General features: G+C 44.7%; 1 protein-coding gene across 2 annotated transcripts in view; it reads left to right on the plus strand.

Annotated features, from left to right (window-relative positions):
- Window positions 1-27,324, plus strand: part of LOC126281737 (cholinesterase-like) — a 228,338-nt gene that overhangs the window by 21,628 nt on the left and 179,386 nt on the right. Inside the window, exon 2 of one of the 2 annotated variants that reach the window (XM_049980921.1) lies at window positions 10,563-10,864. In XM_049980921.1, coding sequence (XP_049836878.1) covers window positions 10,563-10,864 — 302 coding nt within the window. The remainder of the gene's footprint in view (window positions 1-10,562; window positions 10,865-27,324) is intronic. The other variant, XM_049980922.1, reaches the window with a different exon arrangement.

Genomic DNA, 27,324 nt, shown 5'->3' on the forward strand with positions numbered 1-27,324 from the left:
CGTGATTCACAAAACAGCGTCGTGATGCAATTTTCTTGTGGCGTTTGATACAATGGAACGTCAAAAGGTCCGAACAGAATACTCTGTTGTACCTTTGTGTTCCTTAAATAAAAGGGTGTAGTAAAATTACGCCGTCAGACATGCAGAGACCTTATTATCGTTCGACTTCTGCCACAGTGAAATTAGAAGTGACGGCAACAAAGAACATAGGAAAACCTTTCCACAACAGCAGAACAGGTTAGCTAGTACTTTTACATCTGGTTTGTGACTACCTATACATCAAAGCCACAAAAATTTAACAGTGTATGTGGGAAAATCTGTCGTAGGCAATTCTCTCCATCTTGTTTCCGCACAGCAACATTTGCTTCAGTAACCAGAGAAGACCGTTGATCTTCGCAACTGACAGCCCCTCTAGAAATCCCTGGACAATTTGAAAGTAGCAAGTAGCTAACGGACACGCTACCGCATCGAAGAACTCATTTAAGTCCTCGAGAAATCTTCTAGACTTCCAAATACAAAACTGATGCCTGGCTTAGTTATTCGATTTATAACTTTAAAACGCGTTTGTGTTCAAACACTATAATATTTATTTACGTACGGACTAGTTTCATCTTTTATAGTAAAGGCATCTTCGGTAGATTTTTTCTTGAAACGTTATTTTTTACTTACAGATTCGAAACAGCTCATACCATGGTTTTTATATGAATATAACTTGCAGATACTTGTCTATATTGCCAAAATATGTATTTCCTCTCATTTGGTAGTATATTACAGGTCGCACTTCCATTACACTTCTGAAAAATCAGGACATATTCACGTCTAGATCTTCTATTTTGAAAAATTTCATACTTCGTTTTTCGTAATCTGAGTTATGTGAACCACTTTCCTTACAAGTTGGCGAGAATCTGAGACGCGTCACACGAGGACTGTGAACAATTGCTCACTAGGCGCCTCCTCATTTGTTTGTGTTTCAGTGTTGCAAACCTGCTGTTTTTTAGTTTCTATTCATTTATCTCTCCCTGTGTGTGTGTGTGTGTGTGTGTGTGTGTTTGTTTGTTTCATAGAATAGCTGTCAATTAGTGGGTAAAGGGTGAGGGGTCCAGGCGCTCGGATGAACAGATTTTTGATTTTGCAGTTACAGGGCATAGGCAAAATAATGTGAAAACCTATACTTACTAGGGAATGGTTTATTAATAAGGGGTTGGACCGCAATTTGCCCGTAATACAGCTGCAATTCTTCTTGGAACACTAGCATATAATGATTGTATAGTCTCCAGTGGAACGTTATGCCACTCTTCGATCAGAACCTCTTCTAACAGCTGTAGTGACGAGGGAGGCGGAAATCTGCTCCGGAGTGTGTGCCCCAATACCGCCCACAAGGGTCCGGGGGGACTGAGCTGCCCAGGGAAGACGCTGCAGTGCAGTTGCATGCTCCTCAGACCATTGTACCGTCCTGGCTGTGTAAATGGGTGCATTATCGTCCTGGAAATATGGCACCATTGTTCGGAACAAGATCTGAATCATGGAGTTGCACCTGATCACCTGGAATGTTCACATAATCGTTGGCTGTAATACGGTCTTTGAGAGTAATGGTGGGACTGCAGAATACTAAGATATGGTTGCCCAAACCATCACACTACCACCTCCATGCTTAATCGTTGGAATGAAGCAATCAGCATTGTAGGCTTCGTTTGGAGTTCCCCAGACATAAACCCGGCCCGATGTTGGAAATAACGAAAACGTTGACTCGTCGGACCATATGACGTCTTTTCATTGACCTGCCGTCCAGGATTTATGCTCCTGACATTTTTTACGCTTCTTTGCGTTGGTTGTCGTCACTGATGGTTTCAGTATAGCAGCTCGTCCATGAATATTCGCGTTATGGAATTCGCGGAGGACAATGTCGATAGATAAGGTGTCTCGAAGCTGGCTATTGAGCTGTGCAGTCAATTAGTCGCCATAGTTTTGTGTTGTTTTGACAAAATTCTTGTTAACGTACAACGATCTGTCATTTAGTTTTGATGTGCGCCCACCATTACGTTTACACGATGTCTTTCCATGTTTCGTGTAGGCTGTCGTGACTGTTGAAGCAGTTGCTCTTGAAACATTCAATAAGTCGGCTGCCTTGGTTACCGTTGCTCCAGCTAATCGGGCTCCCACAATCTGCCCTCTTTGGAACTCTGCTAGGTCTTCCATTGCACGTAGACTTCGGCCTCCGAATGCAAATACGAAGTGTGCACGTCTCGTAAACAACCTGCTCTGATGCCTGGTCCTTACTGAGCACGCACAGTCCAACGCGACACGTGCCTTACCTGCCTTGTTGATCGTCAAACACATCCATCTCATTACTAACGCTGTTCACATTATTTTGCCTATCCCCTGCATTTGTTGGGAAGACCAGACTGCAATTTTAGGCTTCCAAGAAAAATAAGCAGTAGTTGAAAATGGATTGAGACATTGTTGTAGACTGTCCCCAATATTATTCAGTCTGCACACTGAGCAAGCATTAAAAGAAACCAAGGAGAAACTTGGAAAGCGAATTAAAGGTCAGGGAGACGAAGCGAAAGCTTTGACGTTTGCCAATGACGCTGCAGGTCTCTGATACGTCGAAGAACAGTTGAATGCAATGGATATAGTGTTGAAAAGAGGTAATACTTCTACATGGATACTCTGCAAATCACATTTAAGTGCCTGGCAGAGGGTTCATCGAGCCACCTTCACAATTCTCTATTATTCCAATCTCGTATAGAGCGCGGAAAGAAAGAACACATATATCTTTTCCTACGAGCTCTGATTTCCCTTATTTTATCTTGGTGATCGTTCCTCCCTATGAATTCGGTGTCAACAAAATATTTTCACATTCGGAGTAGAAAGTTGGTGGTTGGAATTTCGTGAGAAGATTCCGTCGCAACGAAAAGCGCCTTTCTTTTAATGATGTCCATCCCAAATCCTGTATCACTCTTTGTCACTCTCTCCCGTGATGATCATGAAAAAAATCAGACAATGGTAATGGAATGCAATAAAAGTAAACCATCAATTGAAGACATAGTCTGAAAATAAGTCCATGATCAGATTTTTAGCACTCCATTTTAAAGGTCCGTCTTGATCACATACATTTTTACATTTCACTATGACCGCTTTCGGCTACTGCCATCTTCAGATCATAAAATATTCTGATGTGGTATCAACGTCAAAGTAAACATGTAGGTACATAGTAAGTGTTCATTAAACCAGACGAAACTGATAGAATTAGATTGGGAAAGAAGACATTAAACGTAGTAGATGAGTTTAGGTATTCGAACAGCAAAATAACTCGTAATGACTGGAGTAGAGAGTATATGAAACGCAGGCTGGCAACAAGAAAAGCGATTCTGAGAAAGAGAAATTTCTCAACATCGAATATAGGTATAAACGTGGTGGAATTTTTTCTGAGTGCAGCCTTGGCTCTGAGCACTATGGGACTTAACATCCGTGGTCATCAGTCCCCTAGAACTTAGAACTACTTAAACCTAACTAACCTAAGGACATTACACACATCCATGCCCGAGGCAGGATTCGAACCTGCGACCGTAGCAGTCGCGCGGTTCCGGACTGAGCGCGTAGAACCGCGAGACCACCGCTGAGTGCAGCCTTGTACGGAAGTGAAACGTGGACGATAAGAGTTCAGACAAGAAGAGACGAGAAGCTCTTGAAATGCGGTACGACGAAAGAATGCGGAGGACTGGATTGGGTGATCATGGAACCAATGAGGAGGCATGAGCCATTGAACAGAATTGAGGAGGAAAGCAATTTGAGACATAGCTTGATTAAAACAGGTTGACAAAACATATTGAGGCGTCAAGGAACAGTCTGTTTAGTAATAATTGTGTGTTTGGAAGGGGGGAGGGGAGAAGAGAGGAGGAATGGGTGGCAGTAAAGGTTGTAAAGGGAGAACGTATTTAAGTAGAGTAAAAAATGGTTCTGAGCACTATGGGACGTAACTTCTGAGGTCATCAGTCCCCTAGAACTTAGAACTACTTAAACCTAACTAACCTAAAGACGACACACACATCCTGGTGCCGTGATTGTGAAGGAAATGCGCAGCCATAGCTGTACCAAGACCTGCCTGACCTCATGTACTGACAAGGGGAGGCCGCCAATTGTGAAATTCAGATTCGATTCATACTGCGCATAATAAAAGCTCATGGCCAGAGGTGTAATGTGGCAAAGCACCAAGATGCTCTTCTCAGCCGTTGTCAAGAAAATCGACAGTTAAAAGAAACCGTTGCGGTGAAATACTCTCTACGATCAATAATTTTCCACAGCGTCGTGGCGCAGCGGTAAGCGCTCGGGTTCGTAATCCGAAGGTCGCCGGATCGAATCTCGCGCCAAGCAATTTTTTTATTATTAGTTTTTTGTAAATCAAACATTAATGAATTGCTTATGCACGTTGGTGAAGGCTGATCGCTCTCCAATTGTACCACCTCCGTTTTCCCGTTTGTTTAACAGGGTGTACCAAAGCTCTGACGTCCGCACTGATTTTCAACGATGTTATAAGTTGCGCTAGGGACCGCATCTACCTTCTTTCGAAGTTAGCAGGCAACTACGCTGTTATGCGGCGGCTCGCTTCGGCCCATTCAACATCTGTCCTTAAAGTGTAACGAGCGAGTAACGGAGTTTATATTTCATACCTGCCACAGCAAATTTGTGTTCGTTGGGTCTCTATTCTAATTCGAACGTTTGACTTACGCTATACGTATTCGTTTCGGAATATCGTTTCTACGTCTTCCGTGGTTAACATTATGAAGGCAATTAATAACATTTGTGAAATACAACTTTGTTTGCGGAAAACATAATGATGTTCGAAGTCGCCAGTTTTTCCACCACAAACGACTTTCAACAACTTATTATATGCATAATTGTTGCAACTGATTACCGGGAATTATATATCAGTGAGGACGTGAGAGCTTTGGTACACCCTGTTAAACAAACGGAAAAATGGGAGCGGTACAATTGGAGAGCGATCCGCCTTCACCAAGATGCATAAGCAATTCATTAATTACAAAAAACTAATAATAATAAAAATTGCATGTCGCGAGGTTCGATCCGTCAACCTTCGGATTGCGAACCTGAGCGCTTACCGCTGCGCCAGGACGCTGTATAAAATTAATAATCATAGAGTATTTCACCGCAACGGTTACTTTTAACTGTCGATTTTCTCGACAACGGCTGAGAAGTGCATCTTGGTGCTTTGCCACATTACACCCCTGGCCATGAGTTTTTATTATGCGCAGTATGAATCGAATCTGAATTTCACAATTGTCGGCCTCCCCTTGTGAGTGTCAGGGACCACAGAACATTGTGGAGGACGGTAGTAAACAATCGCAGGAAATCAGAGTAGGGAGTCACTAGTGAGTTCCAAAGTGCCACCAGCAGTCCATCTACTGTAACACAATGGCTGTTCGTAAAAAGAATGGGGTAGAATGGTCGAGTAGCTCTTCATAAGCGACTCATTGCAAGTCAGTGCAAAGCAACACTTGAGGTGGTGTAAACAGCGACGCCTCTGCACAGTGGCTGACTGAAAATGGGTGATTCAGAGTGATGAATCACACTGTAATCCGTGACAATCCGGTGGAAGGGTTGGGTCTGGCGAATGTCTGGAGACATAACCTACCCATACATGTTGTGGCAACAGTAACGTACGGAGGACGTGGTGTTAGGTTGTACAGTGTTTTTAGTTGTTGGAGTGTGGTCCCCTTATTTCCGTTAAGACCACATGGAGGTACGTGAACGCATTTTCCACGGCTGTGTATTCCAACAGTAGAGGAACAGTTCGGAAACGATGATTGGTTGTGTTGTCATGGTGATGTACTCTGTCATAAAGCATCATCTGTAAGTAGATGGTTTGTAGACAAGAACGTTCTGAAATGCAATGGTCTGCTCAGTTTGTACCTGAACCCAATTGAACCCTCTGGGTTAAACTGGAACGTAGACTTCGCTCCAGGCCGCAGCGTCCAACATCACTGCAATCTCTGGCTTCAGCTGTTGACGTCCTTCTACTATTGTTCGACATGCATTCAGACAGCTCAGTGAAAGTGATCCCAGCAGAGTCTGAGCTGTGATAAAATTGGAAGGGTGGTCACACCTCATTACCAATGCACTCTATACTCAGATTAAAATTACTTGATAGTTGACGCCTGTCACTTGCCGCTACAGTGTTGCCACATCTACTGCTGGTTATCTCTCGGTTGTAGGCGACACACAAACTCGGCGGGTCACTTCAAAAATGGTGCTAATGTGTAAGACGGAGCAGCGTTGGAAATGGGACACGCTCTAACGACAACTGATTGTAAGTGAGCAATGACTGAACTGCAGCAAAGAAGGCGTTTTGTAGCCCTGAATTTAAACGCATGTCCTAACAATTAACCTCGTGAGTGCAGTGTATCCACTGTTTTGAGTTTGCTCGTAGAGATTAGCCTTTGATCACCGTTTACTCTGGTAAACCTTAGGGACTGATGACCTTAGCAGTTAACTCCCATAAGATTTCACACACACACACACACACACACACACACACACACACACACACACACAGCTCAGTGGAAGTGACACATCAAGAAAGAAAGCTGAACAAGGAATTGGAAGTGAACTGATTGCTGTAATAGTTTGACAATGACCAACAGGATGTGATGTTGAGGGCTCCGGTTGGAGGAAACTAGCTACAATGCATGTAGCACTGACTATTAAGCAATTTTAATTGGGAATGAGATTTTCACTCTGCAGCGGAGTGTGCGCGATATGAAACTTCCTGGCAGATTAAAAATGTGTGCCCGAGTTCGAATCTCGGTCGGGCACACATTTTTAATCTGCCAGGAAGTTTCAATTTTAATTGGACTATAATAGATGTCTGAATACGTTTGAAAAAGTGTATATGTAAACGGCGATCAAAGGCTAATCTCTACGAGCAAACTCGAAACAGAAAAAATTTCGTAATATGCTTGTTTGCATGGCCACCTTCCGCAGCAAAATTTCAGTTTTAGCTCTAAAAGCAAACTGTAATATCCCGCTGTCATTGGTTACCTGATGAGGAGTCCTGGTTGCCACTCGAAGCTGATTATAGGCGACGCAACCAGATACAAAATGGAAAAAAGAGGAAATAAAAAAAAATCAGTACGGTAATGAAAATGAGACGGCAGAGTACTAGAAATAAAAAAATACATTTAAACCAGTTAATTGAATAAAAACGATAATCGAAATCCTTTGATTGGGTTTAGAAAAATAAATGGTATCACTCCATTTGACAATATTCGAACCTTTTGTTTTTCTTCCCCCACTCTCTATTTTGATCATTATTGCTCTACACATTTGGCCTGGGTGGGCGTTACATGACACCTGTTCAAGCTTGTTCAAGCTGATCATTGAATACTTCACTCTGTTTTCTATTACAGAGGGCATCCAGTCCTCTGGCCGAATGTCTTGAGTTACAGTGCCTGCGAATCTTCTACACGTCGGGTCCACACGCACCCCGCTACGCTGTGCCATTACACCACAAAAGGGGTTATTGTACTTTTTACTCTGCTTCACGCAGTCTAGTGCAACGCTTATCTAATGTAAGCTGATCTCTGTGATTATCCCAGATGTAGAATGACACTGAACCGCGTCTTGTGCGGAAAGGATTCAGTAGTGTTAGGTTAGTGTTGCATATGAAAGGTGTGTGTGTGTTTTTGGTTTGGTTGTCATGTACGATGAAATAAGACATAAAAAGGCCAGGCCAGATCCAGGATTCAGAATCCAAACACATCTAGAAAGAAATCCGAACAGGGAATCGAAAGTGAACTGATTGTTGTGATAGTTTGACAATGGCCAATCGGGAGTAACGTTGAGGGCTCTGGTTGGAGGAAACTAGCTACAATGCATGTAGCATTGACTATAAGTAATTTTAATCCGTCTATAATAGATGTGTGGATACGTTTGATAAGAAAGCGCACGCAGAATAACGTGGCCGGTAGATGCACACGCGCGGAGAGCGGTGGTGCTGGGGACTTTGGGCAGGCGCTGTAGGCATAGCTATGTCTATTTGCCGCCCCCCCCCCCCCCCCCTTCCCCACTTCACCACCTCATGACTGTCTGCCACCGCCGTCACCGACGCCGCCACGAAGATGAGGCCAGGACAATTGCTGTTCGCTTTCATTTATCTGTTACTGTCCCTCCTCCTTTCATTTATTCTGTCACTTACCAACAATCAACCGGCTAGTCAATGGGCTGTCCGTTTTGCTCACTCTCTCACTGTCCCTTCTACTATCCTCTCATCTGTCATTACTAAATAATACGCCGGCCAGCCAATTGGACCGTTCGTTTTCCTGCTTCTTCTACTATCCGTCCAACTATTCTTTCATATATTGAAAAAACGCAAGCACACCATCATGAAAACATCAGACCCCCACGAAATTTCCTCCAAAAGTCACCAAGTTTGAAGCTGAAGCGCCCAGTAGCGCTAGAACTTCATCCCTGCGGAGCTGTAAGCCTCGGCAACGCCGAGGGCTGTAGGGGCAGTGACGTTCTACACTGAAGCATGTGACCATTGAAAAAAGATCTGCTGTTACCTCTGCTTTACTTAGTATCTCAAAATAATGCAACAAAAGCAGCGGTTTACTTTCACCTGGCTTGTTAACCATTTGTAACTTCCAGAGAAGCGTCAAGAGTGGCTAATTTACTGTGAAACCTGCGTTTCTCTTGCTGCCATGTTAAAATTTGCTTATTTTGCAAAACACAGTGTAGGTTACGCAATATTAGCTCACTAATATTTTGTGCAGATGCCACTGTGAGACAATTCTGAAAAAGTCGCTTATTAAGTGAGGCACTGAAGAAAAATAAGGTCAATTGCTTATGAAAAAGCACGTCCTCGGTACAAAACTTAACATGTAATGTGTTCACTTATGGTTTTCCAAAACCTACAGCAGTCCTTGTTTCGCCAGCTATCAATGACCCTTATAAATGACACTCCTTTATCGAAAAAGTCTGTAGTTGGTGGAATAACACGGTCTGTAATGAAGTTTTCCGTAGTAAGCACGTGGAAAAAATACTCTCCTCTTTGCGCACCATCTTTTTCCAAAATCTCATTTCGATACCTCAAACAGTTTATGAAATATGAGGACTGCTGTGCATATTTCCTTTTGGATTTATCGCTGGGGCGTGCGATCGCAAATGAGTGTTCTACGTAACATCAATTTTTTCGAGGTTGGTGACAGACGGACTTGCGCCCAAGTCTAAAGAAAAATTCACTGTGTTTGGTAAAATTCACACGCAGCAACGCAAAATCATTGCGGTCCTATCTTTCATTGCAAACTTTCACGAATTTCATTCAGTGTCTTCTTTGAGTGCAAATATCACAAGAACTGTGGCCATTAACGAAATGGTGCGAACATCATCATGAAGCTTACATGTAAAACTATAAGTAACGCAGAAACGGAATTAATAGTTTCTGTAAAATGTTTGAGAAAGATTGCACGTGTCGCCGATCGGCCGAAAGCGGGCGAACAATGTCAGCATCCCCGTCCCAACAAACGAATGAACTCGTCCGGCGCTATGGACGGAATCTGGTCACTGCGCATCGGCCACATCCATACCCCGCAAGCGTCAGGACGGTGTGTGCCGGGAGGTACCTTCTCAAGGCCGTCAATTCAAGTAAGTACCTGGGTGTTAAAATTACGAACAACTTCAGTTGGAAAGACCACATAGGTAATATTGTGGGGAAGGCGAGCCAAAGGTTGCGTTTCATTGGCAGGACACTTAGATGATGCAACAAGTCCACTAAAGAAACAGCTTACACTACACTCGTTCGTCCTCTGTTAGAATATTGCTTCGCGGTGTGGGATCCTTACCAGGTGGGATTGACGGAGGACTTCGAAAGGGTGCAAAAAAAGGGCAGCTCGTTTTGTATTGTCACGTAATAGGGGAGGGAGTGTGGCAGATATGATACGCGAGATGGGATGGAAGTAATTAAAGCAAAGACGTTTTTCGTCGCGGCGAGATCTATTTACGAAATTTGTCATCAACTCTCTCTTCCGAATGCGAAAATATTTTGTTGAGCCCAACCTACATAGGTAGGAATGATCATCAAAATAAAATAAGAGAAATCAGAGCTCGAACAGAAAGGTTTAGGTGTTCGTTTTTCCCGCGCGCTGTTCGGGAGTGGAATGGTAGAGAGATAGTGTGATTGTGGTTCGATGAACCCTCTGCCAAGCACTTAAATGTTAATTGCAGAGTAATCATGTAGATGTACTTCCATCGGTTCTCCCTTCTATTCCAGTCTCGTATTGTTCGTGGAAAGGATTGTCGGTATGCCTCTGTGTGGGCTCTAATCTCTGATTTTATCCTCATGGTCTCTTCGCGAGATATGCGTAGGAGGGAGCAATATACTGCTTGACTCCTCGGTGAAGGTATGTTCTCGAAACTTCAACAAAAGCCCGTACCGAACTACCGAGCGTCTGTCCTGCGAAGTCTTCGACCTGCGCGGACTCGACGTGCGGGCCCCGTTTGGACGAGGTGGCTACAGCGCGGCTGCGCCTGTGTGTGTGTTGCAGCAGGCGGCCCGCCGGCGCCGCTACGGCTGTTGGTGGTGGTGGTGTGGTGCTGGTGCGGGCCGGCGCGCTGCTGGGACGAACTGCCGCAGACGACGTCGGGGTCGCTGCGCGGCGAGGGCGTCGCGACGCCGTCCGGGCGGCGCGTGCTGCGCCTGCTGGGCGTGCGCTACGCGTCGGCGCCGCGGCGCTTCGCCGCCCCCGAGCCCTTCTCGCTGGAGGACACGGCGCGCGTCGTCGACGCCCTGGACTGGCCGCCAGCCTGCCCGCAGCCGCACAACCTCACAGAGGTCGCCTACCCGCAGGTACTCACTCACCCGTTACCCTACCGCCTCAAACACTTCGTTACTTTCATGCTTTCGTTGCTGTGCGTACGTAGGCCTACAGGTTCGCTGGTGTTCGTATTCCTACAAGAGGCCTCGATTACGAACAGGGTTTTGGAATAAATTGTGTGTTGCAAGTTTATTTATATATATGTATATATACGGTGGTCCATTGATCCTGACCGGGCCAAATATCTCACGAAATAAAAGTCAAACGAAAAAACTAAAAAGGACCAGGTAGCGCTATGGTTGGCCCGCTAGATCGCGCTGCCATAGGTCAAACGTATATCAACTCGTTTTTTTTTTAAATACGAACCCCCATTTTTTATTACATATTCGTGTAGTACGTAAAGAAATATATGTTTTTTCGCTTTGTGACAGATGGCGCTGTAATAGTCCCTAACGTATGGCTCACAATTTCAGACGAACAGTTGCTAACAGGTAGGTTTTTTAAATTAAAATACAGCACGTAGGTACGTTCGAACATTTTATTTCGGTTGTTCCAATGCGATACTTGTACCTTTGTGAACTTACCATTTCTGAGGACGAGTGCTGTTACAGTTTGATTACCTGTAAATACCACATTAATGCAATAAATGATCAAAATGTCTGTCAACCTCAATTCATTTCGCAATACGTGTAACGATATTCCTCTGAACGGCGAGTAGTTTGCCTTCCGTAACGTTAACAAATGCATTCACCATGCACTGACGCATGTTGTCAGGCATTGTCGGTCGATCACGATAAAAAATATCCTTCAACTTTCCCCAAAGAAAGAAATCCGGGGACGTCAGATCCGATGAATGTGCGGGCCATAGTATGGTGTTTCGACAACCAATCCACCTGTCATGAAATATACTACTCAATACCGCTTAAACCGCACGCGAGCTATGTGCCGGACATCAATCATGTTGGAAGTACATCGCCATTCTGTCATGCAGTGAAACATCTTGTAGTAACATCGTTACAACATTACGTAGGGAATCAGCATACATAGCACCATTTAGATTGCCATCGATAAAATGGGGGCCATTTATCCTTCCTCCCATAATGCCGCACCACACATTAACCCGCAAAGGTCGCTGATGTTCCACTTGTCACAGCCATCGTGGATTTTCTGTCGCCCAATAGCATATTTTGCCGGTTTACGTTACCGCAGTTGGTGAATGACGCTTCGTCGCTAAATAGAACGCGTGCAAAAAAATCTGTCATCGTCCCGTAATTTCTCTTGTGCCCAGTGGCAGAACTGAACACGACATTCAAAGTCGTCGCCATGCAATTTCTGGTACATAGAAATATGGTACGGGTGCAATCGATGTTGAAGTAGCATTCTCTACACCGATATTTTTGAGATTCCCGATTCTCGAGCAATTTATCTGCTACTGGTGTGTGGATTAGCCGCGACAGCAGCTAAAACACCTACTTGGGCACCATCATTTGTTTCAGGTCGTGGTTGACGTTTCACGTGTGGCTGAACACTTCCTGTTTCCTTAAATAACGTAACTATCCGACGAACGGTCCGGACACATGGATGATGTCGTTCAGGATACCGAGGAGCATACATAGCACACGCCCGTTGGGCATTTTGAACACAATTGGTAAACGGTCCATTTTGACAGGGGTAAAGTGTCACGAAGCAAACACCGTTCGCACTGGCGGAATGTTACATGATACGTACTTATACGTTTGTGACTATTACAGAGCCATCTATCACAAAGCGAAAAAAGTGATCCAACTAAAACATTCATATTTCTTTACGTACTACACGAATATGTAATAAGAAAGGGGTTCCTATTTTTTTTAAACGCCGTTGATATCCGTTTGACTAATGGCAGCGCCATCTGGTTTCCCCCTTCGAGCTAGACAAGTTTCGTTCTTTGCAGTTTTTGCGTTTGACGCTTATTTCGTGAGATATTTGGCTCGGTCACTATCAATGGTCCACACGAAAAAATGCAGCACTTCGTGATCGGCATGTGATTTCTCATCCCAACTCAGGACAAAAGTGTATCAAGCAAAACCTAGTCTCGCTAGTAGGGTTAATAGAACTGCGATTAAAAAAAGAAAAAAACGAGGCTCTGGCAACTCTGCAATTGCATGCAGTGTGGCCAAGAGAAGGAAGCATGAACTCTGCACTGTGCCGCAGCTGACCCATCAGTTCAGTGACACAAAGAAATGCCTTGGGGAACGGATATACAGACTGCTGCAATGTTTGAGTTGTTTTTCAGGTAAAGCATCAAACTATATCTAATTTACAGCTCCACAATGTAGTATCTTGTGTATTTATTTCTGTTACCTTTATTTAAACATTATGACGTAACATGTGCTTCTTGCAGACGTAAGCAACCACTTTGTTTCGTCCGTGACAGAAAGTAATAGCAAATACGAGTTTGTATCCAGTGAGGTACAAAAAACACAAGAGTTAGACTACATCACACTGCATGTTACTCAACGCACAGTAACTCCACTTTGTATGTTTGACGTCCAGGTTTGTCTTCATACAGCCAATATGTTCACATCTGAGCAACATTCATTTTAGAGATGATGTTCCAAGCGAGTACCTTGCATTTGAAAATGCTTTGCCACTCCTTGGATCATGCTTTGCTGGATCCTATGCAAAATACCTCCACCATTGACGAAGTGGCATGCACACGAGCTATTAGGTCGTGTATATCCGTGGGTGGAGTGCCTCTCTCAACAAGCTATGACAGGTGGTAGGGTCGTGCGGGCTGCTACACATTTCTCTGTACATTACGATTTGCTGCACGACGTGACAGTGTTGCCAGCTCCACTGGCAGTGTTGCCAGCTTCATGTGACAGTATTGCGAGCTGCTTGGATATATATAGGATTACATACCCTCAAAGTTAAGATCGGAAACAAATTTTATTGTGCTTACTAGTTTTAACCGCACACGAGCCATCTTCCGATCATGAAAAGCAGCCTTCATTAGTGTATTTGCCATAACGCCTTAACACATAGATTGTTTAAAAATTTATTTTGACAATATTCATACGGAATGTATTGGAGAGTAATTTGACATATTGCTCATTTACAATCAACTAGAGCGAAGGCCATACAACTAAGAGCCGGCCGCGGTGGTCTCGCGGTTCTAGGCGCGCAGTCCGGAACCGTGCGACTGCTACATTGCAGGTTCGAATCCTGCCTCGGGCATGGATGTGTGTGATGTCCTTAGGTTAGTCAGGTTTAAGTAGTTCTAAGTTCTAGGGGACTAATGACCACAGCAGTTGAGTCCCATAGTGCTCAGAGCCATTTGAGCCATACAACTAAGACATTAAATCGTTCAAACTTCATAACTAACACATTTAATCAGTATTTGTGTCTCAGTTATAGGCCAACACAAACACGAATTAAATTAGTCAGTTACTGTTGCCTTAGCGATATAATGTCTTAGTTTTATGAATGATATGATGAATTACTATACCAATGCATTCCATATCAATGTTCTCAAAATAAATTTTTAAACAAACGATGTGTTAAGGCGTTGTGGCAAATACACTAATGAACGCTGCTTTTTATGGTCTGAAGATGGCTTGTGTGTAGTTGAAACTAGCAATAACAATAAATTTTGTTTGCAATGATGACTCCGATGACCTTATAAATACTTGAATAAAAACGATCTATCGATACTCACCGCAGATTGAAGAAATATTTTTCTTGTCAAACACCTGGTTCCATAGTCATATGAAAGAATGACTTCTATTAATGGTGGATTTCAAATTGATTCCATATTTCTAGATTTCCACACTGATCCTCACAAGCATCTTCTAATGATTGCGTTACTATGGAGTATAGTCGCAGTCGTTGCGACTCGATTCGTGATTTCCTGTGAGGAATGTTGTAGAAAGTTAACAGTAATTGACAGAAAGTCATAGAGTAAATTAGAAGTAATAACTAGCGCTACGCAAGGAAGTGTTACAAGCTTTCTGCTGTTCCCGATCTGCGATTTAGGAGACAACCAGTAAACTGCCATTAAAGACTCGACATTTCATGTACAGAAAGTGCTTCAAGCTTCTCATCACTTCACAAGTATGTTAAGGGGTTACATATTTGATCTTAAGCATGTGGCGAGAAATGGTACAGAAAATATTTGAAATTATATTTGAAGTTTTTTGAAAGACGCCAAATGCTGTCGTTATCAAACATTAAATGAGTGTAGTCTGGACAATTTGCGCTCCATCTTAAGCAAAAGCTACCTCTTCACGCAACACTATGTCTATGACGTCATGTCTGCTGCACTGTCTCGTACAACGATACAATTGTGCAAGTACAGTCAGTGGTATGTGCGAGCACAGTCTGCAAAATGTATTGCGACTAGACAGTAGCGCAGAAATAATAAATCTAAACGTCATGCCTGATGCTGTATTTTCACTTGACCAATAATGATATTTGTGCGCAGTGAATTACATTGCCTCAAAACATACAAACAGGTTCTAACTGTAATCAGTGAGGACCAAATTGCAGATATTTGAAAGTAATGTAAAATCTGTGCTCCTTTATGGGTGTGAAACATAGAAAGTGACAAAACAGCTAATCCACAAGCTGCAGACATTCAACAACAGACGCCTGAGGAACTTCCTGGGATACGGTGGCCAAATGTCATCTCTAACGAAACTCTTTGGGAAAGAACAAACCAGAAGCCAATTGAGCTGCAAATCAGAAGCAAGAAGTGGATATGGTTAGGACATACTCTTAGAAGACCAAATGAACATATTGAGAGAGCACCACTTGACTGGATCCCGCAAGGACGACGGAGACGAGGCAGGCCCAAAATGACATGGAGACGGTCAGTAGAAGCAGAAGGCCATCAGCAAGGAACAGGATGGGAAGAAATGAAGATACTAGCAGAAGACAGAACAAGATGGCGATCGTTTGTTGCAGCCCTATGCTCCACACAAGGAGCTAAAGGAATTAATAATAATAAAGAAATAACTGTAATACCTTTAATGTAATAGCATATTTTACCTCAGCGACCCTACGTGGTTAGCGTCCGAGAGGGCAGACTTGTGGTTCCATTGGCCGCGCAAGAACCTGTATGGCTACGCCGTAATAGCTCTGAGCACTATGGGACTTAACATCTATGGTCATCAGTCAACTAGAACTTAGAACTACTTAAACCTAACTAACCTAAGACATCACACAAACCCCGCCAACACGAGGCAGAGAAAATCCCTGACCCCGCCGGGAATCGAACCCGGGAACCCGGGCGTGGGAAACGAGAACGCTACCGCACGACCACGAGATGCGGTCGCTACGCTGTATGCCTTATTTGCTGCAAGGCCAGAATCCGCACAGAGAGTGCGATGACGTATGTAGTAGCACGGAGACTGTCAATACAGTGACCATTGTTGTGGAAAGAGAGGCGCGCCCTAACAGTGATAGCCCCAACGGCAGCTCTGAACACAGGAGTGGGACCGCGCCGTTTTTACAGATGGGGAACCTGTTCCCCGAATACCATCACGATGGATGTACCCGTATGTAGAGACTCCGAGATGAACGATCGTTGCCACATTGTATTGTTCATTGTTATTTGGGTTCAGTACCTGGTGTGATGGTATGGAGTGCCACTGGGAACACCACTCGATCACCTCTGGTTGGCATAGCCAGTATTTCGGACAGCGTCTGTTATATTTGCGGCCTGTGAAGGCTGGTGCTTTTCTACATCTACATTTACACTCCGCAAGCCACCCAAGGGTATGTGGCAGAGGGCACTTTACGTGCCACTGTCATTACCTCCCTCTCCTGTTCCAGTCGCGTATGGTTCGTGGGAAGGACGACTGCCGGAAAGCCTCCGTGCGCGCTCGGAGCTCTCTAATTTTACATTCGTGATCTCCTCGGGAGGTATAAGTAGGAGGAAGCTATATATTCGATACCCCATCCAGAAACGCACCCTCTCGAAACCTGGACAGCAAGCTACACCGCGATGCAGAGCGCCTCTCTTGCAGAGTCTGCCACTTGAGTTTGCTAAACATCTCCGTAACGCTATCACACTTACCAAATAACCCTGTGACGAAACGCGCCGCTCTTCTTTGGATCTTCTCTATCTCCTCTGTTAACCCGACCTGGTACTCATCCCACACTGATGAGCAGTGTCGAACGAGTGTTTTGTAAGCCACCTCCTTTGTTGATGGACTACATTTCCTAAGGACTCTCCCAATGAATCTCAACCTGATACCCGCCTTACCAACAATTAATTTTATATGATCATTCCACTTCAAATCGTTCCGCACGCATACTCCCAGATATTTTACAGAAGTAACTGCTACCAGTGTTTGTTCCGGTATCATATAATCATACAATAAAGGATCCTTCTTTCTAGCCGGCCGCGGTGGTCTCGCGGTTCTAGGCGCACAGTCCGGAACCGTGCGACTGCTACGGTCGCAGGTTCGAATCCTGCCTCGGGCATGGATGTGTGTGATGTCCTTAGGTTAGTTAGGTTTAAGTAGTTCTAAGTTCTAGGGGACTAATGACCACAGCAGTTGAGTCCCATAGTGCTCAGAGCCATTTGAACCTTCTTTCTATGTATTTGCAATACATTACATTTGTCTATGTTAAGGGTGGGTTGCCACTCCGTGCACCAAGTGCCTATCCGCTGCAGATCTTCCTGCATTTCGCTGCAATTTTCTAATGCTGCAACTTCTCTGTATACCGCAGCATCATCCGCGAAAAGCCGCATGGGAGTTCCCCATCTTCAACGTCTCTGCGATGTTGTCTTTCAGCAAGGTAACGCAGGTCCGCATCCTGCAGTGCTCGTGCTCTTCCTGACCCATCTCGACAGATGGGCAATCTCCAGACATCTCCTACTGAAAACATCTGCCATGGGTTGCAGGGGACTCTGGCACTCTATCACTCGCCAACTGCTACGACTGAAGAACTCGGGCATGGAGTAAATCTGCGTGAAATTAGGTGCCTATACCTGTCATGCCAGCTCAGTCTGTCTCGATGCCTGGCCACGGTAGAGACGTTGTTGACGCCAGGTGTTGCAGCTTCGATTACTAAATTTCGCACCATGTACACCCTCAAAGCGCCTACAAATTTAATGATGTGTTGTTCATACTACGCCGTATAAGCACAATAAGCAGCAGAGATTCGTGTATCTGTGAAAAGATATCTGCGCGAAGCGTACATCATACGTAAGGAAAAGCCGGCCGCGGTGGTCTCGCGGTTCTAGGCGCGCAGTCCGGAACCGTGCGACTGCTACGGTCGCAGGTTCGAATCCTGCCTCGGGCATGGATGTGTGTGATGTCCTTAGGTTAGTTAGGTTTAAGTAGTTTCTAAGTTCTAGGGGACTAATGACCCCAGCAGTTGAGTGCCACAGTGCTCAGAGCCATTTGAACCATTTGAACGTAAGGAAAAGATCTTGCGGAGAACCCGAGAATATTCTCTCCCTATGTAAAATCGCTAAGCGTGTCTAAGGTTTCAGTCCAGTCTCCCACTGACCAGTCTGGTGCGGCAGTAGAAGATAGCAAAAGGAAACCCGATTCTTTAAATTTCGTTTTTAGAAACTCGTTCACGCAGGAGAGTAGTACAAAAATGCCGTCGTTCGACCATCGCACGCAGTCCCATGTGGTCGAGATAGTAATGACCATCCCTGGCGTCGAGGAACAACTGAAAGAGTTGAAAACAAGTGAGTCGCCAGATCACGACGGAATCCCAATTCGGCTTTACAGGGTGTACCGTACGGCATTGGCCCCCTGCTTTGGTTGTATTGATCGCGAATCTCTCGCCAACGCAAAGTCCCAAACGAGTGGAGAAAAACGCAGATTACTCCTGTATATTACAAGGGTAAAAGAACAGAACAGTCTCAAAATTACAGACTTTAGCCTCGAAATGGGCTTGTTGTAGTATTCTAGAACATATTCTGAGTTCGCATACAATAAATTTCCTAGAGACTGAAAAGTTTGTAGCAACGAACTATCACGGAGTTAGAAAGCATCGCTCGTGCGAATCTCAAATTGTTCTTTTGCCGTATGATATACTGCGAAGTATTGATGAAGGGCAATAGGCAGATTCGATGTTTCTACATTTCAGAAAAGCATTTGAATCGGTTGCCCACTGCAGACTGTTAAGGTAGGTACGAGCATGTGGGATGCGTTCCCAGGTATGAGTGGCTCGAAGATTTCTTAAGTAATAGAACCCGTATGTTGTCCTTGAAGGTGAGCGTTGATCAGAGACAAGGGTATTGTCACCAGTGCCTTAGGGAAATGTGATGGGATCGATTTTATTTTCTATGTACACTACTGGCCATTAAAATTGCTTCAACAAGAAGAAATGCAGATGATAAACGGGTATTCATTGGACAAATATATTATTCTAGAATTGACATGTGATTACATTTTCACGCTATTTGGGTGCATAGATCCTGAGAAATCAGTACCCAGAACAACCACCTCTGGCCGTAATAACGGCCTTGATACGCCTGGGTATTGAGTCTAACAGACCTCGGATGGCGCGTACAGGTACAGCTGCCTAGGCAGCTTCAACACGGTACCACAGTTCATCAAGAGTAGTGACTGGCGTATTGTGACGAGCTAGTTGCTCGTCCACCATTGACCAGACGTTTTAATTGGTGAGAGATCTGGAGAATGTGCTGGCCAGGGCAGCAGTCGAACATTTTCTGTTTCCAGAAAGGCCCGTACAGGACATGCAACATGCGATCCTGCATTATCCTGCTGAAATGTAGGGTCTCGCAGGGATCGAATAAAGGGAAGAGCCACGGGTCGTAACACATCAGAAATGTAACGCCCACTGTTCAAAGTGCCGTGAATGCGAACAAGAGGTGACCGAGACGTGTAAGCAATGGCATCCTATACAATCACTCCGGGTGATAAGCCATTATGGCGATGACGAATATACGCTTCCAATGTGCGTTCACCACGATGTCGCCAATCACGGATGCGACCATCATGATGCTGTATACAGAACCTGGATTCGTCCGAAGAAATGACGTTTTACCATTCGTGCACCCAGGTTCGTCGTTGAGTGCAACATCGCAGGCGCTCCTGTCCGTGATCCAGCATCAAGGACAACCGCAGCCATGGTCTCCGAGCTGATAGTCCATGCTGCTGCAAACGTCGTCGAACTGTTCGTGCAGATTGTTGTTGTCTTGAAAACGTCCCCATCTGTTGACTCGGGGATCGAGACGTAGCTGCACGATCCGTTACAGCCATGCGGATAAGATGCCCGTCATATCGACTGCTAGTGATACGAGGCCGTTGGGATCCAACACGGTGTTCCGTATTCCCTCCTGAACCCACCGATTCCATATTCCGCTAACAGTCATTGAATCTCGACAAACGCGAGCAGCAATGTCGCGATCGATAAACCGCAATCGCGATAGGGTACAATCAGACCTGTATCAAGGTCGGAAACGTGGTGGTACGCATTTCTCCTCCTTAAACGAGGCATCACAACGTTTCACCAGGCATCGCCGGTCAACTGCTGTTTGTGTATGAGAAATCGGTTGGAAACTTTCCTCATGTCAGCACGTTGTAGGTGTCGCCACCGGCGCCAACCTTGTGTGACTGCTCTGAAAAGCTAATCATTTGTATACCACAGCATCTTCTTCCTGTCGGTTAAATTTCGCGTCTGTAGCAGGTCGTATTCGTGGTGTAGCAAATTTAATGGCCAGTAGCGTGCATGAATGATCTGGTGGACAAGGTGGACAGCCAATCTGCGGTTGTTTGCTGATGATGCTATGGAGTACGGGAAAGTATCGAGGTTGAGTGACTGTAGGAGGATACAACAAGACTTAAACAAAATTTGTAGTTGTCGTGATGCCAGGTAGCTCTAAATGTAGACGAATGTAAGTAGTAAAAACAAACTGTAATGTTCGAATACAGCAATAGTAGTGTCTTGGTAGACAGTCATGTCGTTGAAATATATGGGTGTAACGTTGCAGAGCTATATGAAATGGAACGAGCTTGTGAGGATTGTGGGATGGGAGGCAAATGCTCGACTTCGTTTCATTGGCAGAATTTTGTGAAAGTGTACCTCATCCGGAAGGGGGATGGAATATGGATCGCTAGTGCCACCTATTCTTGTGTTGTTGGAGCATTTGGGATCCCAACCAGATAAGAAGAAGGGAAGACATCTAAGATTTCGGTTCAATCAGCGCGCAAGTATTATGAAGACGCTTAGGGAACTCAAGGAACAGTTTTGAGAAAAATTGGAGGTCCAGCCAGCATTTGAAGCTGACTGAGAACGATTCTACTGCCGCCAACATACATTTCTCGAAAAAAGACCACAAAGATAAGATACGAAAAATTAGGGCTCATGCTAGACAGTTATTTTTCCCTCCTTGTATCTCCGAGTGGAACAGAAAAAGAAACAAGCAGTACTTTGGGGTACCCTCCACCATAGTCGAGATTGTGTTTTCGTATCTTCTTAAATTTTGTTGTGCTCTTTTAATAAGGGGGCTATATATTTGAAAAAGAGAAGTGATTATGGGGTAATGAAAAGCTGGATAAAGAAAAAGCCTAAGGGTAAGTAAGAACACGAGTATGTGAAACAATTTTCAGAACAACTTTTTTTTAACAGTGAAAAGTCAGCTGTATTGAAGCAGAAAAGTAGTGTTTCTGGACATTGTGTAGTACAGGCAAAGAAAACAAAACACAGTGAATAAAGCACACGAGTTCTATGCATTGGCTGCTAAATAATGTTCCTGTTTGTTTTTTGCGAACAGATAATTGTCGGTAACGGCATATTTCCTTTTTTTCTCATTTCTCAGTGGTGTGAAATCTTTCGACTTTTGTTTTGTCCATTAATATGCTAATTTCTTAATCCGTACTGTATTAAAACTTTTTGTATCATGCTTATTATCTTGTAACCTTATTTTCAGCGTTCGGTACTGTGCTAAGCGAAATTACGTTGTGTTGATGTTCCATCTCCCGTGAAGACATATCCGTATGACGGTGACGTAGCCTTCCGTTCCACTGGCGTCCACTGCAAAAAAATAAATGTCGTGTGACTAGGACCTCCCGTCGAGTAGACCGTTCGCCGGGTGCAGGTCTTTCGATTTGGCGCCACTTCGGCGACCTGCGCGTCGATGGAGATGAAATGATGATGATTAGGACAACACAACACCCAGTCCCTGAACGGAGAAAATCTCCGACCCAGCCGGGAATCAAACCCAGGCCCTTAGGATTAACATGCTGTTGCGCTGACCACTTCTTTTGTTGTTGATCTTATTTTGTTCTATATTGTTCGTTGTATTTGTTCGTCGTGGACGTCCGACGACACTCGTTCAGGTAGTTCGATGATCTGTTCACTCAGTTTTTTTTTTTTTATTACAGAGGGTAGGTAAACCCTCTGATCGAATACGCTGAGCTACCGTGCCGGCTATTCGTTATTGGTCGTTGTATTTGTTCGTGGCGGACGTCCGATGACGCTTGGTAAAGTTAATTGTTGATCCATTAACTCAGTTTTTTATTACAGAGGGTAGCTAACCCTCTCTGGCCGAACACGCTGACATACCGTGCCGGCGCCACTCAGCTACCGCGGGCGGACAGTCGTCCACTGAGAATCGAGCACAATCGACCAGTTATTCTGTTGACGTTCGTTTGGTTGGGCAGAAGGTACCGTTAGCTTCGACACGCCTGGTGGCTATATTTTGTCCGATGAGTCTACAATTTCCCGTAAAGACCACGTAATCGGTAGCAGACACACAGGACGCAGTAGGTGCTTCCTCGCCGGCTCTCGGTATTTGCGTGTTTCTGCGGTGTCCCGGAGCTGGACAACGGCCCGCAGAAGCCAGTGCAAGGTCAGCGACGGCCGGGGCAACCTTGGCGCAGGTACGGCTCGCCGACAGCTCTTTATCTGAGGCACGGCGCCGCTGCACTCTCTGCGGGAACGGTTTACAGCCGCTTAGCGTGCTGTTATCGCACCTCTTGTCTACTGACGTCACGCCAAACAACGCTTGCCCCCCCCCCCCCCTTCTTCTAACAGCCGTGTACCGCAAGTCTCTAGAGGAACGGAAGGTTCCAAATGATTGCAAAAGAGCACAGGTAGTCCCAGTGTTCAAGAAGCGTCGTCGAGCAGAAGCGCAAAACTATAGACCTATATCGCTGACGTCGAACTGTTGTAAAATTTTAGAACATGTTTTTTGCTCGCGTATCATGTCGTTTCTGGAAACCCAGAATCTACTCTGTAGGAATCAACATGGATTCCGGAAACAGCGATCGTGTGAGACCCAACTCGCTTTATTTGTTCATGAGATCCAGAAAATATTAGATACAGGCTCCCAGGTAGATGCTATTTTCCTTGACTTCTGGAAGACGTTCGATACAGTTCCGCACTGTCGCCTGATAGAGTAAGAGCCTACGGAATATCAGACCAGCTGTGTGGCTGGATTGAAGACATTTTAGCAAACAGAAGACAGCATGTTGTTCTCAATGGAGAGACGTCTACAGACGTTAAGGTAACCTCTGGCCTGTCACAGGGGAGTGTTATGGGACCATTACTTTTCACAATATATATAAATGACCTAGTAGATAGTGTCGGAAGCTCCATGCGGCTTTTCGCGGATGATGTGGTAGTATACAGAGAAGTTGCAGCATTAGAAAATTGCAGCGAAATGCAGGAAGATCTGCAGCGGATAGGCACTTGGTGCAGGGAATGGCAACTGACCCTTAACAATGTATTGCGAATACATAGAAAGAAGAGTCCTTTATTGTATGATTATATGATAGCGGTTACTCCTGTAAAATATCCGGGAGTATGCATGCGGAACAATTCGAAGTGGAATGATCATATAAAATTAATTGTTGGTAAGGTGGATGCCGGGTTGAGGTTCATTGAGAGAGGCCTTAGAAAATGTAGTCCATCAACAAAGGAGGTGGCTTACAAAACACTCATTCGACCTATACTTGAGTATTGCTCATCTGTGTGGGATCCGTACCAGGTCGGGTTGAAGGAGGAGATAGAGAAGATCCAAAGAAGAGCGGCGCGTTTCGTCACATGGTTATTTGGTAAGCGTGAGAGTGTTACGGAGATGTTTAGCAAACTCAAGTGGCAGACTCTGCAAGAAAGACGCTCGGCATCGTGGTGTAGCTTGCTGTCCAGATTTCGAGAGGATGCGTGTCTGGATGAGGTATCGAATATATTGCTTTCCCCTACTTATACCTCCCGAGGAGATCACGAATGTAAAATCAGAGAGATTCGAGCGCGCACGGAGGCTTTCAGACAGTCGTTCTTCCCGCGAACCATACGCGACTGGAACAGGAAAGGAAGGTAATGACAGTGGCACCCAACTGCCCTGTGCCACACACCGTTGGGTGGCTTGCGGAGTATAAATGTAGATGTAGAATCCTGCTCACACCCTCGAAGGTAGCGCGTCTTCGGCTTATGAGCTGAAATGTAAAAAAAAAATGTACGTAGAAGAACTAAAGGCAGCGACGAGCTACCAGAACAAGTGGGCAACAATACAGTGCCCTACACCTGTAGAAAACCATTCCGGTTCGGACTCTGAGTACAATTAGCAGTAGCTGTATGACGGAAGAATCCAAATAAATTTATCAGCATGCCACGGAGGTGCCATTGACATCAATGATACGAGGGTCACTCAAAAAAAAAAAATGCACACTATTTTTTTTAAAGAAATCCATCTTACAGTGTGTAGATACATCCTTTAGGAACAATATTTTCATTTCTCCACATGATTTCCATCCCTCTCAACTGCCTTACGCCATCTTGGAACCAGCGCCTGTATACCGAACAGTAAAATTCAGGACCAACCTGTTGGAGCCACTGTTTGGCAGCGTGCACAAGGGAGTCATCATTTTCAAACCTTGTTCCACGAAGAGAGTCTTTCAGTTTCCCAAAGAGATGATAGTCACATGGAGCCAGATCAGTCAGGACTGTGAGGCGGATGTTTCAGTGTTGTCCATCCGAGTTTTGTAATCGCTTCCATGGTTTTTCGACTGGCATGTGGCCGTGCATTGTCGTGCAACAGCAAAACATCCTGCTTTTCCCGATGTGGTGAACACGACTCAGTCGAGCTTGAAGTTTCTTCAGTGTCGGCAATATATGCATCAGAATTTATGGTGGTTCCACTTGGCATGATGTCCACAAGCAAGAGTCCTTCGTAATCGAAAACCACCGTAGCCATAATTTTTCCAGCAGAAGGTGTGGTATTGAATTTTTTTTTTCTTGGGGAATTTGCATGATGCCACTCCATTGATTGCCTTTTCGTCTCTGGTGAAAAATGATGGAGCCGTGTTTCACCACCTGTCACAGTTCTTCCAAGAAATTCATCTCCACCATTCTCGTACTGTTCCAAAAGTACGCTGTATACCGTTTTTCTTGTTTCTTTGTGAGCCACTGTCAACATCCTGGGAACCCACCTGGCACAAACCTTTTTTAACGCCAATACTTTCAGTATTCTGCAAACACTTCCTTCCCCTATCCCAACGTAGCGTGACAATTCGTTCACTGTGATGCGTCTGTCAACAGTTACCAATTCGTTGTCTGGAGTGTGTGCAGCACGAGGCCTGCCGCTGCGAGGACAATCCTCAATATTGCCGTACCCGCTTTCATCATGGAACCTGCTTGCCCAACGACTAACTGTACTGCGATCGACAGCAGCATCTCCATACACCTTTTTCAACCTCTTGTGGATGTTTGCCGCTCTCTAGTTTTCACAGCACAGGAATTCTATGACAGCACGTTGCTTCTGATGAACGTAAAGTGTAGCAGCCACCTTGAAGACATGCTCTGACGGAGGCACTCACGGGAACAGTTTGAATTAAGTTTGAAAACAAGCGGGAAGAATGTATCTACACACTGTAAAACTTTCACACATGGAGAAAGAAAACTGTATTTTTACAAAAATAGTGTGCATTTCTTTTGGAGTGACCCAAGTATTTCGTTTCTATCTAGTGAAATCAACTGGATCTGCGAAAACGTTTTGTTTGTGCGAATTTTTGTAGTGGCGTTGTGTGTTTTATTCTAATCTGTTAGGCTGATGCGCAAGTTAGCAGCCTTTTTGTTTTGCATTTTGGTAATCTGGTAGTTATGGATTTATTTACCTATCAAGACTTTTATTTGTAATTTACTGTTACTGTTTGAGTTTATATATTGTCATTTTATCATTTGGAGGTAGCGAATGCATTTGTGGACGTTAGAGACTGATTTTCCACGTGGAGAAATGGGAACATTTCGGCAGATACTTTCGTTGGAGTTCAGTGAAGGGGTAACAGCAGCGGAGGCAGCAGAAACATTTGCGCGTGTATGTGGATGATGCCATTCGCCACACACAGCAAGAAAATGATTTTCTAGTTTTAAGGAGGATCGTTTTGACATTAGTAACTCTCCAAGTTAAGGAAGACCTTCGTAGTTTGATGAAGATCGTTTAAACGCATTAATCCGCAGTAGTCCACGTCAGTATATTCGACGCCTGGCAAATGTGATGAACTGTGATCATTCCACAATCGTGAGATATATGCATACAGTGGAGTTTTCAAGACGACAACCATCTGTAAGAATAGTTCGACGTTTGCAGCAGCATTGACTATCAGCTCGGAGACCATGGCTGCGGTTACCCTTGACGCTGTATCACAGACAGGAGCGCCTGCGATGGTGTACTCAACCACGAACCTGGCTGCACGAACGGTAAAACGTCATTCTTTCGGATGAATCCAGGTTCTGTATACAGCATCATGATGGTCGCATCCGTGTTTGGCGACATCGCGGTGAACGCACTTTGGAAGCGTGTATTCGTCATCGCCATACTGGCATATCACCCGGCGTGATGGTATGAGGTGCCAGGCCAGCACATTCTCCAGATCTCTGACCAATCGAAAGCGTCTGGTCAATGGTGGCCGAGCAACTGGCTCGTCACAATACGCCAGTCACTACTGTTGATGAACTGTGGTATCGTGTTGGATCTGCATGGGCAGCTGTACCTGTACACGCCATCCAAGCTCTGTTTGACTCAATGCCCAGGCGTATCAAGGCTTTTATTACGGCCAGAAGTGGTTATTCCGGGTACTGATTTCTCTGGATCTATGCACCCAAATTGCGTGAAAATGTAATCATATGTCAATTCTAGTATAATATAGTTATCCAATGAATACCCATTTATCATCTGCATTTCTTCTTGGTGTAGCAATTTTAATGGCCAGTACTGTACTAGACTGACAAGAAACATTATACAGGAATTGGGATGAGAAGTCATTCCGCACCCACTTTATTCACCTGATCCTGCGCCCTCAGATTTAATCTTTTCCGCTCTCTATCGAACAATCTTCAAGGAACCTCCTTCCAGGGAGAAAATGCGCTCCGATCATGGCTCGCCGAGTTCTTCGCCTCAGAACCACTTGACTTCAACAGTCGCGGAGTTGCAAAGTAACCCCAGCGTTGGCAGACTGTTGTAAAAAGTGAAGGAGAATATATTATTGATGATTAAAGTTTCTGTTGTGTGTATGTG

The sequence above is a fragment of the Schistocerca gregaria genome, chromosome 7 (assembly GCF_023897955.1).
Source record: "Schistocerca gregaria isolate iqSchGreg1 chromosome 7, iqSchGreg1.2, whole genome shotgun sequence".
In the NCBI taxonomy this organism is placed as follows: Eukaryota; Metazoa; Arthropoda; class Insecta; order Orthoptera; family Acrididae; genus Schistocerca; species Schistocerca gregaria.